Raw genomic sequence first — 14,694 nt, forward strand, 5'->3', positions numbered from 1 at the left:
TCTGTTATTACCCCCTCAAAACAAAAATAACGACTTAAGTGGGTAAGTGAGGGTGAGCAGGGCCGGAATGACCAGCTTGAGTTCAGACCCAAGCCCGTCTTCCCCTTCTCCCAAAACATCTCATGCAACGGTTATTAAAATAGTTCCGTTTTGTAAGTAATGGAAAAGTGATTGTTGTTTATCAAGTTGATCTATATATAAAAACATTTGAAGCATTTTTTTAATACAAGTTGTTTTTTTTTAAGTGGCCAGGGGCAGCAAGTAATGCATCATTCAGAACTGTAAAGGGTCTGCTTTTATTTGTGTGCATTCCTATTGTCAACAAAACTGTGCTTTTATAAAATAACTAGGAAAACAGCATGTCATCTCTGTCTAGAATAGGAGCGCTTCACAATGATGAACCGATATTCAGTGAACTGATTCACAGCTATCATAAATCTATCCATAGAAAGCTTTAAAATTACTACTTTAAAACAAATTAATTCAAATCAAAGGGTAAAAAAACTCTCACTAATCTGTAAAGATGCATTTGAATTATAAAACTATAGAAATTGTGTAAAATATAGATATAAGGCAAAGCATAAAACAGGCCAATAATATTGTGTGTTTTATTTTAGAATTATATCTATACAATTAAAAATAAAACCAACCATAATGGCATGTGCAAAACATTGTATAGCTGCGTCTATCTTCAGATTTTTATATTGTTTTGTTAAAACGTAAAGCTTTAGCTGCAACGTCTGATATGTGAATTATTCATCTGCCCATTTTATTTTTTAAATAAGGCAAAAGCTTTAAATGACTTTATTGCATTCCAGATGCTTTTAAAGATCTTTTCACTGTAAATTGCAGGGCAAATCTCAGGTCAGTCTGAGCGCTCATGGTAGGCACGGTGTGTACGTCTGTACACCTGCAGGCGCCCCCGGAGGCGAGTAATTAATGACAATTTTCTTTTTTGTGAACTATCCCTTAAAATAGCATCCCTTATCTTTGAGAGCATGTACGGGCTGTTTCATAGTACATTAAAAAATTATCATGTGATTTCACGTGTAAATGTGAAAAATCCTTTCCATTGCAGTTTTGCAATATTCCTTTTTTTTTTAAATTGCCTTTTTGCTTAATTTATATTTCTATTAGGTACGTTTTTAACTCCTAACTTCTTGTTTATTGGACTGTTTTATAACATCAATATCACACTAAGAGTTCTAAATAACAGTCAAGGTTTTTAGCTAAGAATTTTCTCTTAAAACCTTTCCAAAGCTGCTGACATAAACTTTTAATTAGGAACAGAGAGAAGTCTCAAGCTAAAGCCCCATTCAGACTACACGATTTTGCCACAATCTGCTTGTAGGGTATGGTGGGGATTCATAAAGATAATGGGCGTCTGGATGCACGATTCAATCATTTCATCCCGGGTAGCGTGTCACAGTCCACGACACCTCTACAACACTTCACAACCTCAAGACAGAAAGACTGTCATGTTTATTTTTTCCCCCCATCGTACACAGCAAGTTCCATCAAATCGCTGACATTAATGAATAGAAGCACCTTTGTACAAGCTTTCAAACGAGCTGAAACCAAATGGTATCGCTTTCGCTAGGTGTCATTTTACAATGAAGGAAATGTATTGAGCCAAGGCAACAATATTTCTGCATTCATGATAAGGGACCACCATGACACTATGAAAAAAGGTCAAATTAAAACTGTGTTCAAAGCCCGCTACTTAAAGAAAAGAGATGGGCTAACAAATAGGTGTAGTCTTAACACAGTTCCATTTGTTATTTTATTTGTCTTGTCATGAGTCTTGAATGTATTATCTATGACTTTAAATGCAACACGGAAAAAAAAAAAAAAAAAAGTATCCCAGAAAATAAAAATGTTGTACAACATTTTTTTTTCTTAGCCGATTTTATTATTGTCAGGATATAATTCGTTTAACTTTTACAACACGATAGAAAAAAGTGCCCCAGAGAGAAAGAAAAAAGCATAGTGTAAGTACGGTTTTTTTTTTCTGTTAAAAGTAGGAAAAGAGTCGCAGAGAAAAACAAATACATAAATATAATTAATAATATAATTTCAAATTAGGCCTATAGGCTAAAGCAATATACAAACAAAATGGAGCTAAAACATCCTTCAAGGGCACTCGCATCCTTTGCTCCATCCTTTTTCTGCTCTGTCACTCATTGACAACCTGTCTGTTCTGCCTCTGAGCATCGTTATGAACATGCTGAGCGCATAGATCACACAAATATCTAGCATTGTGTTAGTTCAGGCAGGTCATGTCAGGCAAGTATGCAACTCCTCCTAAGTTGGGACATAGATTAAATTGAATATGTGTCCAGGTATTTAGGTATATGGCCTTCTTCCCATGCATTTACTCATGGTAACTGTGAATTGAGATGTATTTGGCATTCTATCTGTTCTGTTACCCCAGGGCGGTTTAACTTGTTGCTCTTTCCAGGCACGGAAGAGCACGTGGAGCTCTCCCAGAACACAATCATACCACCAACATTACCTGTATGCTTTTATTGTAATAAATATAATTTGATGAAAGTGGTCCTGACTGACAAAAATCATGACTGCAGCACGTGCATACAGTGCAGGAAGTACCGGTGGGTAACCTGAAAGAATAAAGCGCAGATATGCTGTTCTGAATGGGCGTTGGGAACAGGATCTCGTCTAGGCCGCCTGCTTCCTTGACATGTCAGGGCAAAACACACTGTTTAGTAGCCATTGTTTGTTTATGCTTACAGTGCCCTCTGTCTCGTTTGATGACATCACTCACATCATTAATGACGGCATGTGATGAAAGCTCGGGCAGCATCGTATAGTCTGACAAGTTTCTTGTTCACCACACAACAAGATTTTATGAGTCAATCTGACAAAGTGACTGTTGTAACCGACCAAACAATTGTGTAGCCTGAATTTAAGAGTAAAGATAGGGTTGACTTATTCCTATGGATGATGTCAGCATGATGATGTGCGTTATTAACTATGCACACAGTGATTGGCTGATAGTCTGTGTCAGAGATTTATTCATGGAAATATTGCAGAGCATGATTTTATGCTGCTATATCCGAATAAAGGTTTAAAAATAAAATGTTAATTGCCACATGCAAATAAAGTTTAAAATGCAGACTAATTGTCACTAATTAAAAAAACTATTCAGCACAAAAATGCTTAGCGAGATATCTGTTAGAGCAAAAATGTAGGATTCTTAAATCTGGGACTGACAGGACCATTATTTTTAAGATTTTCTCTTAAATCAGCAAGTTAGGAGCTACTTTTAGTCTTAAGACGTTTTATGAAATCGACCCAGATGATGTAAATATAAAAAGTCCTATAGGGGCATGCAGCATATCTATATACAGTTGGAGAAAGACATAAATGAAATATTCATTTTTAGTACTTTATCCTCCAGACCTTTACTACATCTGACTTTCATTTGTTTGTTTGTGGGTGATTGAATTGGCCATTACAGAGGTATTTTTTACCTTCCAAAATCTCTGGCTTGTTTTTGCTGTATGTTTTGGGCCATTGTCTTTGTACTATGAAACACCATATAAATCAACTTTTGGCTGAATCTCAGCAGACGGTATATCCCCGCACACTCCAGAATTCACCTGTCTCACATCAACACTAAACACCAATAACCCAGTGCACAACATGGCTTAGCAATATGCCTTTGTCCAAATATACATGGACCTAACTGTTTTTGCCCACTTATATTGAATTTTGGGGGAACTCTAAAGGCATTTTAATAGTCTAAATCGTGCTGTGAAAGTACGAACTGTAAATGTGCTTGCGCAGTAGTCTAAAGCCAATATACTTGTTAAATGTCTACCCATGTTGTTTAATAATTTAAATATTACTGAAGACAATACCCCCTATTAGGAAGTTACAATTTTATTCTCTTCAACTCGCTGTGTGAAAATGTAGCTGTGTTTTATCGGCAGACAAGTCCAGAGCTGTTTTGGACCCCACTGACTTTCACCGTATGGACAAAAACAAGCCGAAACATTTTTCAACACATGAGAGTGCTTAAATGATCAAAACCATTTTCATTTTGGGGTGCACTATAATGTACTAACACTGCAATTAATACTGGTGGTGTCAGAATTTCTAAGACCAGTCTGAAAGCATAAACAAACATGTCATGGCACGAACAGGAAAGAGTCATGTTTCCTAAAGAAAAAAAAAATGTAGAAAAAGTAGAAAAATGTCTCAATTGCAAACGTCGAGCACTCCTCTAACAGGAAGAGCAGTGACGGAAGTGTCAAAACTGTCTCCAAATCCAGTAAGAAACAGTCATTTTGACAACAAGCCTCTATTATCCGCCTAACCCATGATAAGACAGTTTGCCAGCAGCTGTCTTGCTCACAGAGCCTCTATCACCTTTTGCAGCTCTGGGTTGGAAATGGGGCCCCGTTTTATTCACAGCAGTACATCAAAAACTCCAGTTGTGCTGAACTGCCATAATATGTTTTTTATAGTTCCATATAAGGGAAAACCTTCACGAAACATTCAATATTTGTGAAAACTGCAATATAGCATCATGCTCTACTTTCCTTCGAAGCCTCAGACAGAGATAAGCATACAACTGAACTGTGGTTTTATCATTTAAGCTTGAATCAGTTATTTGTATTTCTTGATTTTTAATATACTTAACATGATCATACTAAATGTTTCAGGCTGCATTACAGTCTGTCTGCGGTTTTGAACTGTCTGAGGTTGGGAGGCTAAATGATTCCTCTTTCATCTCCTCCTTTCATGATGACCCTGAACCTTACACACGCACACACACACACATGCACACACACCAACTCCAATCAACATAGAGGCAGCAATTTAATTTCTCCACAAGCTTGAAGGCGAAGTGCTAGCCTTCTGAAAAGAGATGAGATTTTCTTATTAAATGTACAACAGTACATCAGTCTGACCACAAACAATACGGCCTGATTCACCTTACTGTGACTACTCATTACTTATCCCATTATTGGTGTCTTACCCTTTTTCAACCATCATTTTCACTCGTGTTGAAAGTCATCATGATGTAGGAACATAAGCTTGTAAAAAATAGGTTTCAAAAGCATGAATAATGAAACAGAACTGATGCAAAAGAACTTCAGGTTATTCTGGAAAATAACTACTAGCTTGAAGTAAGAAACCATTTGATTAATATGTCAAAGGATGTGAAGCCACAAACCTGGCACATTTTGCCATTTTCAGTGATTAGTTCTTCCTCGTACCCTCTCATTATATCAAGCCGGTACATTTTAAACACAATTTAGTTTCCTGGCGGACTGATAAAAACCTGCGCACCTGGAGTCCCGAGTTGAATTCCAGCCAGAAAGTATGATTGGACTTTGAGATTTTCAGTTTTGTTTGCAATATGCATCAGATGGTCAGTGAACAGAATGTGGGCAGACTGTAGGCAGTCTGTCGGAGACCGTGTTGATTATCAGTATAGAAATAAGATCCTCTGGAACAAGATTTCTTATTCTATTATTAGTATTCCTCCCCTGAGCTCTCACATCTAAACAAAAACTGATTCAAAAGCACAAATGGGTTGTTTAGCTTGAAGGTAAAACATGCATGGTGCTGTACCTCTCTCCGTTCACTGCAGATCTTGCAAAGCCACTGAGCCCTTTTTTGACTGCCTGTAGTCTCAATTCCACATTTAGTGCACACCTTCTGCAACACAAACACGCATACCATTACAACATGTCATGCAAACACAGAACCTACTGACAAATATGATCAAGATTGCATTAATATATACATCTGCCTACACTTAATTTCACATGATTGGAGGAGAGCTCAAATAGTAGTTTATACCCTTACATAATTATAAGAATCTGGTCATATATATGAATGATATTCTCCTATAATTATAAAAGGTGTTTATGATTTATTAATTATGATAAGATTGAACCACGTTTTAAAACGTCACAGTTAATTACTTCGTAAAGGTTCTGCTAAACCAATTGTTTCTGTTAGACGGAACAGAACTGATGCAGTTTGAGTAAAACAAAGTTAGACTAGCGGTGGACCAGCTTAAAATCACATGCTTAGAGACACACGGACCACAGAGGCTACTTTTATTTTAAAAAGTCGCAGGGCAGCGTTCTCGAGATGTTTGTGTTCTCCTGAATGTTTGCATGGGCAGCAAGATCTTCGATCTCACAAACCAAAATAATACACTATTTTCTCAGGCCATATGTAAAAATAATATGTTTTAATATGTAAAAATAAGATGTTTCCAAACGGTCTACCCCAGGTCCAAAAAGTAATGTAAAAACAAAAAAAATACTTTTGTGATCTATTTCCATTGGTTATTTTCCAAAGAGAAATGATGTCATGGATGTTTACAGAGCAGAGGTCACTTTTTTAATTTAAAAGGGAGAGATGCACTTTTGTTAGTCTTTTGTTTATTGTTATTTTATGCTGTATTGTTTGTTACCGTGTTATTTCTGTTTCAAAAGCCAGCAATGCATAACACTTTAGATATTAAAGTGTTCACGCAATTTTATACATTAGCAGTGCTGTTAAATGGATAAATGCATAATCTTCATAATTGGAAAACCGTGATTATTCCACAGACAATAATCGCACCAACAAAATCTATAATTGTTGCATCCCTACCTACAAGATAACTGGCCATACAATTTTCTGTGTGGACGCATAAACAAGTCCAGCCTGAAATCTGATGATTGATGAAATACTCTTCACAACAAAATACATTAAAATGACAGCAGGAGATATTAGTGTGGACTTGGCTTGGCTTTTAAGAATCAATTTGAAGGTGAGGGCTTGGATACGCTGTTGTAATAAGAAAAGTGAACGAACCTTTAATCAGGCTTTATGTAATAGAAGACAAACACTAGAGTGAAGTGCCAGTAATTTAGTTTTAGCAGAACTTCCATATACTTAAATTGCTTTGAGGTGGAGTGAGTGAGAGAACAGAGAGAATGTGAGCGAGAGGGCACAAAGAAATCTCTTCAATTTCCGTTAAATACTTCTAAAGATCCCTCTGTGAGTGAGAGCCACCTCTAAAGCTGCTGTAAGCGGTTTAATACCACGCATAAAATGTCCTTACTGCTTGACAGATATCACTGAAATGGGTGTCTTGAGAAATCACACTTCACTCTGTGACAGCTCCAGGCCCTCTAAATGGAAAAAAATGAATCTGATTGCAGCACACGTCTTAGCCAATCAGAAAGCTTGAAAGCGGCCTTTTGTCAACTTAGACCAATGGCATGGAGTTTTGAACGGGACTTTTTTGTTTTTGGTCTTAACAATAATAAACTATTGTAAAATAGTTCAAGTGTTTATGAAAAATGTTGTGCAGTTGTTCTGAATATCAGTATTAGCCTTATGAATCTAATACTGATAATTATTTTAAATGGTAGACAAATCCAATACAATTTTGTCAAAATGTGTTATAAAAATTTTAATAAATATGTAATAAATTAAGATTACATTTAAAAAATGTTACAACTGAATTAAAGCATCACAACATTAGATAAAAAAAAAAAAAAAAAAAAAAAAGGACAATTATTAATGCCTTATTTCGCTGGACCCACAGCTAAATTTAACAGGTACCTTACTAGCAATTTCAAATTAAGCAACATTTTAAGAGTTTACCGAGGCAAAATCCTAGTTAAAGTCAGTTAATAGTGAGATTTGGTCCCTAAAAATAAATAAATATATACACACGCACACATATACATACATATATATACACACACACACACACACACACATTTATTTTGACTGGACTTATGATTTTCCCCTTATGGATAAAATTTCTGATAATCATCCAAGCTATCAACCATCCAAACCAGAATAGCACCTACTTAAAACTCACTCCAAAATGAGTGATTCCAGAACATTGTGTCTACAAATCTAGTCATTTCAGCAATAACTGATTGATGTCATATGGTATACGATCAACACTGTCTGAATACAGAGGCTTTATAAACCTAATAAAAAACAAAAAACAATAATTGATCAATTAATTAATTTCCCCAGCATGTTGAAAAGCCACTGTAATTCCAGTGAGGTCTAGAAAACAGCAGCTGTTGAGAATGATCACAGGTCATGAGAGAGCAGGAGTGATGTGAGCTCAGGGTTGCTGTAACAGATGCTCAGTCCTCACTGGCACAGACCTGCTGTTAAGGATCTCATTCAGTCTTTGGCACTCTTTAGTCCTGTGTCAAGCCACAGTGTGTGTGTCTGTTTCCAAGTTAACTACTAACTGTAATCCCAAAGTTCAGTGGAAAGTATCTGTCTTATGCCACAACGTGCAATATCAGTACACTAAAGCAGTGTTTCAGTTACACACTGCCCCCTTGCGGTCATGCTGAAGTTAAATTGACATTTACAATAACGTGCTGTATTCAGTCTAAAGAAGTTTGTCTTCTTTTAATTGTGATGATTTTGGCTCACATTTAACAAAACCCCACCGATTCACTATCACAACAAATAAGAATACGTCATAAGACCAATAAAATGTTTTGTTGAAATGTTGGCCTTCTAGAAAGTATGCTCATTTACTATACATGCACTCAATGCTTGATAGGGGCTCCTTTTGCTTTAATTACTGCCTCAATGTAATGTGGCATGAGGGAGATCAGTTTGTGGCACTGCTGAGGTGGTATGGAAGCCCAAGTTTCTTTGACAGTGGACGGTTTCCCACTTTCTTTTTAAGTGGGAAACTTAACACTGAACTTCAAGCAACTTGGGCTATGACCTTCTCCACCCTTGCTCCAGACTCTAGGAACTTAGTTTCCAAATGAAATACAAAACTTGCTCTCATCTGAAAAGAGGACTATACACCTCTGGGCATCAGCCCAGTTCTTCTTCTCCTTAGCTCAGGTAAGACACCTCTGACGTTGCCTGTGGTTCAGGAGTAGTTTAATAAGAGGAAAACAATAACTGTAGCCATATTCCTGGTGACTCTTGATGCCTTGACCCCAGCCTCAGTCCATTCCTTGTGAAGTTCACTCAAATCAATCGATTTTGCTTGACAATCCTCTTAAGGCTGCGGTTCTCTCGGCTGCTTGTGCATCTTTTTCTTCCACTCAACTTCCTGTTAACAAGCTTGGATACAGCACTCCAGCACAGCCAGCTTCTTTGGCAATGAGTATTTGTGGTTTACTCTCCTCGTGAAGGGTGTCAATGACTGTCTTCTGGACAACTGTCGGATCAGCAGTCTTCCCCATGATTGTGTTGCCTAGTGAACCAAACTGAGAGACCACTTTGAAGGGTCAGGAAACTTGTGCAGCTGTTTTGAGTTCCTGAATCGGTGGGATTTGTTAAATCAGCCAAAATCATCACAATTAAAAAAACAACAACAACAAAGACTTAAACTACTTCGGTCCTCGTGCATTGAACTTATTTAATACAGTTTCATTTGAGTTGAATTACTGAAATTAACTTTCCCACAACATTCAAATTTATTGAGATGCACCTGTAAGTCTTTAATGCTCACCAAGGCTGCATTTATTTGATCAGAAACTAATTTAACAGCAAAAAAAAAGATTACAATTTAAAATAACTTCTATATTTTGATATATATAAATTATTCTAATATGATGATGAATTTATTTAAAATGAATTTTGTAACAACAAACATTAACTATTTATCAGGTACTCTTATAAGCTATAATGTCACAAAAGTGCCTTTTCTTATGTGAAGCATGTTTTTCCCCCAAAATGTTGGATGCTATTATATGTGGAAAAATGCAAGTTTGTTTCCGCATGTTCTAAATTGTAAAGTACAGCACTCTTTACAGTATGTTACTTTTTAAACCAATAAGGGAGATAACATGGGGGCAAAAATTGCAAGTATGTCAGTTTACTTCAGGTATTGCAAAGAAAAGCCTACATGACTAACCAAAATAATGAAGCTATAACATAACCAAAGACCTTATTTTAATCATTAATTCAAATCCTTCATTCCTAAAACCTGTGTGAATTCCTGAGGGAACATGAAAGTTATTCTCTTTAGGTTTTTGAATAAATTTTAACTGCAATATATAATATATACACATGCACTGTTCACAGCATGTTTTCCATATGCAAAGAATGCTTACGTGATCGTCAGACTGTCCTTAAATGTACAGATCTTTGCTGCCACATTGTGGCATGTTAAAATTACTGCATGAGCCCGTAGATTGTTACCGCATGGAAACGAATAAGAGTACTCGTAAAAGGCAGTGAGTGTGAATGGTAGAGAACGTGATGTTTAAAAGATTTAGAGCAGTTTGTACCATGCAGCAGACCAAACAGAGGACGGAGGGAGAACTCAGCAGCCCAAACGCTTCTCCACACAGCAGGCACTGTGACAGGCCGTTTCCCACAGCAGACCTCCTCATGTTCTCCAGACGCTCCACTAAACGTCTGAAACACACACACACACACATCTAAGGTTACAAAAGACAGGACACTGTGTGACAAAGCAGAAAAAAGCATGAAAAAGCACAAATGTGATGCAGACTGATAAAGTCTCACCCAATCCGGTGTTGCTCAATGATCTCGAGCTGTTCAGCGCGGTGGATGACACTCATGATGAGATCCAGCTCTCTTTTCTCAAGGGTCTGAGCTTTCCTCTGTCTCTCGGACTGAAATGTGTGAATGGACCAGCCTGTTCGTAACCTGGATGGAACACAAACACAAACGAGACAAATATCATTCATCAGAAATCAATCATTTAATGACGTGCTGAAATGCAATTTGTGCAACAGATTTAAACAAACTTACTTTGCTCTAAGCATTAGCTGTCTGTCATTGGGACAGACCCAGTGCTCATTCTCACTGCCAAACATGGTGTCTGTCATGTCTCACTGTGGAGCTGTAACAGATCAGAACGACAAGTCAAAAACCATTATGAGAATATTCAGGTGAATTAAAGTATGATGTAAAAACACGAAAGAACAGTAGCAATATAAAGTAGGTTTGAGAACGCAATTGTTTTAGAGTGAATATAAATATATAATAAGCACTCAACTTCAACGTCACAGCCGCTCATTGGCTTTGACAGGTGTTAGCTGTTTGTTGTGATGGAGCTTACATTTAATTATGTGAAAGTGGAAGGACGTGGCTCAACTGATTACTAGATGATTCATCTCGCAACACCTGCCAAATGACAGTTTCATATACCAGACACGAAGACATATTGTGCGGTCTAACATTAAAATATCACTTTATGATGAAAACAACAGTACATTTTCTTAAATGGAATGGAATACATGTTGGAGCAGGTACTGCATGGATCCTGTTTTTTAATAATTAATGAGTTACATCCAAGTTCAATGAAAGAGGTTGTGTAAAACAAAAATAAAAAAAACGAAAACACAACAACAAAGTAAAAAAACATATTTTGATAAAATAACATAGGCTTTGATAACAATAAATAACATCATCATAATATATTTGCAAATTTATACACTGAAGAAACAAATGTAGCCACGTTCAAGATGATTAAGTTTAGGATTATTATAATTTACTGAATAAATGATAGAAATAGCTAAATTCTACATTAATATAACTTCACTCTTTTTATAAGATAAGAAGAAACGCTTTCCGGCTAAGGAGACAACCTCAATAATAGTCTTACAAATACAAATGTGTTTTGGTGTTAATGTTACAAATGTTACAAATGTGTTTTGGTGTTAATATATATATATATATATATATATATATATATATATATATATATATATATATATATATATGGCAATTAACGGGGTACATTATATATATATTATTATTAATAAATTTATATTAATATTATTCTAATGTGCTCTACTACTACTGTTGGGGACATTACATCATTACAAAAAAATCTTGTTCAATAGATCTCTTCATGTTGTAGCAAAACAAATGGATTAGATTAGCTGTTGAAACAATCATGACTTTGGACTTTAATATGTTCTACATTTATAAACATCAATCCCATGTAATGTATTGTGCATAGGTCTAAGTCACTTGAAGCACTAGCTCATTTCTCCATTTCTCTCTGTCTAACACAGACACAGTCTACACTTTAATGGATAAGCGAGGCCAAGTCTATTTACATTTCCATGAGAACTCCTGCTCTTTATTTGGCTCTGCTGCACAGGCCTCAGGCACAGAAGACAACGGCTCCAACAAACCACTTCGTTACACTAGCGGGCTTATGTATATGTATAGCATATGTACAGCATTTCCTCTCAAACCAATAACACCATTTCTAGAGAAAGAAAAAAAAAGTCTAGCAAAGTACAAACAGCAAACCCTACTATTTACTCGAAGAGAACAGATATCAAAAACAATCTTGTGTACTTTCTTTCATTTGCATTTCACACGCTGCAGACAGCCCTGACCGACAATAAGTAGGGATTTTTATTCAAAGACAACGCATACAAACTACTGTTTTTAACCTGGAATACAAAATGACCAATCCATTCCCTCAAAGAAAACACCCACTTCCTCTTGCTCATTCTAAATATCACACAGGGAAAAAAAAAAAAAAAAAGAGTCCCTATTACATTAACTACATGTCTCTTAGTCCAGGCAAGGCTTCTTTTTAAAAGATGGTAACAATCTGGCATCCATTCAAGTCTAATCCACTTAAAAGCAGTTAGAAAACAAGCACAGACACACAAGAAAAAGTGTTTACCTTACAAGAGGACGGATAAAGTGGAGTTACTCTGACCGTCACTCAGCATGAGAAAGTGAGAGTAGAGGAAACAAGGCGGCGGAGGAGGAGGAAACTCCTGATTACACTGATCTCAGACCAGGTTTGTTGCCTCTACTGCCATAGATCAGGTCACATGACCAGAGTACAATTCATCCCAAACATCCTGCTCCTGATTACAGTGATTGAATAAAGAAACAAAAGAGTGACGGTGGTATAACCAAACTGAGACAGGCCTCATAGGTGCTAGAGGCTAAAGGCTTTACTATTGACCTGGCCTTTAAAAGCGGTCGGGATAAATCACAGTAATCTCATTCGCCAGGTCTGCTGCGGCACTAAACTCTTTAGAATAGAATATTACGGGATGAGTACACGGTAAAATGTCTCGCGGAGTATGTTTGTTCACCGGCGGTCACGCAGTTAAGCTGCATGGGAGGTCGGCGGTCGCAAAGACTGCACTTTAATGAAGTGTCTGAAAAAGCAAGTTTAAAATTCAGACTATTCATCTCAGTCCCTAGTATGAAGGTATAAAGTTGCAATTGCATTAAAACACTGACAGTGGTGACACAAAACAGCCTGGACATACAAATGTGAAACTACTTGAGGGTGAGCAAATGACAGAATTTTCATTTTTGGGTGAACTGATCCTTTACAGCCACCTCTAAGCAGCTTTAAAGAGTCTGAGTAAAGACATCTGCATGTATGCCACTTCAGAAGCACTTCTGTGCCACCCGTGAAATGTGTAATTCTTTCATAGTGTAAAAAAACAAAAAAACAAAGCATCTTAAGTTAATGCTGCTCTGTGCAAAAACAATATTGCATAAAGCTAAAAGCCAGACTAAGTTGTGCCGGCTCTGGCCCTTTGTGTCAAAGCGTACACTTATCGTTGCCATGTAAATGCATTTATGCCGCCTCTGAGCATCATTAAAGTGTAAAGATAAATGTGTAAAGATATCCAAATACCACTTCATTAGTGACTCGACCACCTTTAATATAATATATGAAAACAGAAAAAGTCTGCAGCAGTTGCAGTGAATTTACACCAACTCTTAATAGCATTAAACAGTCTGTATAAAAACTCCCGTATGCCACTTCAGAGGCACTTCTGTGCCACCTTCGCTGGGTAAATTCAGTATTATTCCATAAAACTACTTCTAAATGCACCCTATAAATTGGGTTTTACTAGCTTGTTTAATAATTGCACAAGTTCGGTCAATAAAATGTCCAAGCCAATAAAATCACCCGATGCTCATAAAAATAAAGAAACATTTATAAACGTGTCAATGTCATCATTGCAAAGGTATTATTTATTTACCAGGAAAAAAAAGAGAGCAAATATACTTTTCAAACAAAACAAAAACAAGTTTGTTAGGTTTTGAGCGATAAATCAACAGCAATAAAACTTTGAGAAGCTTTCTAGTTGGGTCATGTTCAGGGTGAACAAAAATTGAACAGAGATTAATTCAGAAATACACAAAAACACATGGAGAGCAGATGGTTAGAAACAAAAACAGTTCAGAAAGAAAGTGAAGCTAGTTTGAAGAAAATTTCTGGCCCCATATGCTTGGCCTCACATATTTTAATATTATGTTATCTAATGCACTTGACTGCTGATATTATCACATTTGTCCTGATTAAAAACGACTGCTTAATTAGTTGCTCAACTGCTTAATTTCCAACCAAGCAATATAAAGGGAAAACAAACAGATGGTGTAAACCCAGCAGCAGCATGCATTACCTTGAGACGTGATGTTTCCACTGGAAACAACCAGTAGAAGTTATTTATTTTCTTCCCAAAACGCCTCTCAGCTGTCGGACACAAACTCCCATTGGCAGGGTCAAAGCTGCGCACGCCCGAAAAAGGTAGCAGGTGTCACAGAAAACAAGGTACTTCCGCGGATAATGGTGTGAAGGTGTTTACTGTGTGCTTGGAGGTTAGGCGGTCGCTTTGGAGGACAGCCACGCGGTAGTTTATCTCCAACTCTGCAAAGAGAGAGAGAGACAGGGGG

The 14,694-nt window shown here is 36.8% G+C and overlaps 1 protein-coding gene across 1 annotated transcript in view; it reads right to left on the minus strand.

The window, feature by feature from the left end:
* Nucleotides 1-12,748, minus strand: part of LOC122345718 (rab effector Noc2-like) — a 73,697-nt gene extending 60,949 nt beyond the window's left edge. The window contains exons 1-5 of the mRNA XM_043240133.1: nt 12,668-12,748; nt 10,768-10,858; nt 10,519-10,662; nt 10,278-10,407; nt 5,608-5,694 (exon numbers count right to left, since the gene is read on the minus strand). Coding sequence (XP_043096068.1) covers nt 5,608-5,694; nt 10,278-10,407; nt 10,519-10,662; nt 10,768-10,844 — 438 coding nt within the window. The 5' untranslated portion in view covers nt 10,845-10,858; nt 12,668-12,748. The remainder of the gene's footprint in view (nt 1-5,607; nt 5,695-10,277; nt 10,408-10,518; nt 10,663-10,767; nt 10,859-12,667) is intronic.
* Between the last annotated feature and the right edge of the window lie 1,946 nt (nt 12,749-14,694).

This window comes from Puntigrus tetrazona, chromosome 5, assembly GCF_018831695.1.
Source record: "Puntigrus tetrazona isolate hp1 chromosome 5, ASM1883169v1, whole genome shotgun sequence".
Taxonomy (NCBI): Eukaryota; Metazoa; Chordata; class Actinopteri; order Cypriniformes; family Cyprinidae; genus Puntigrus; species Puntigrus tetrazona.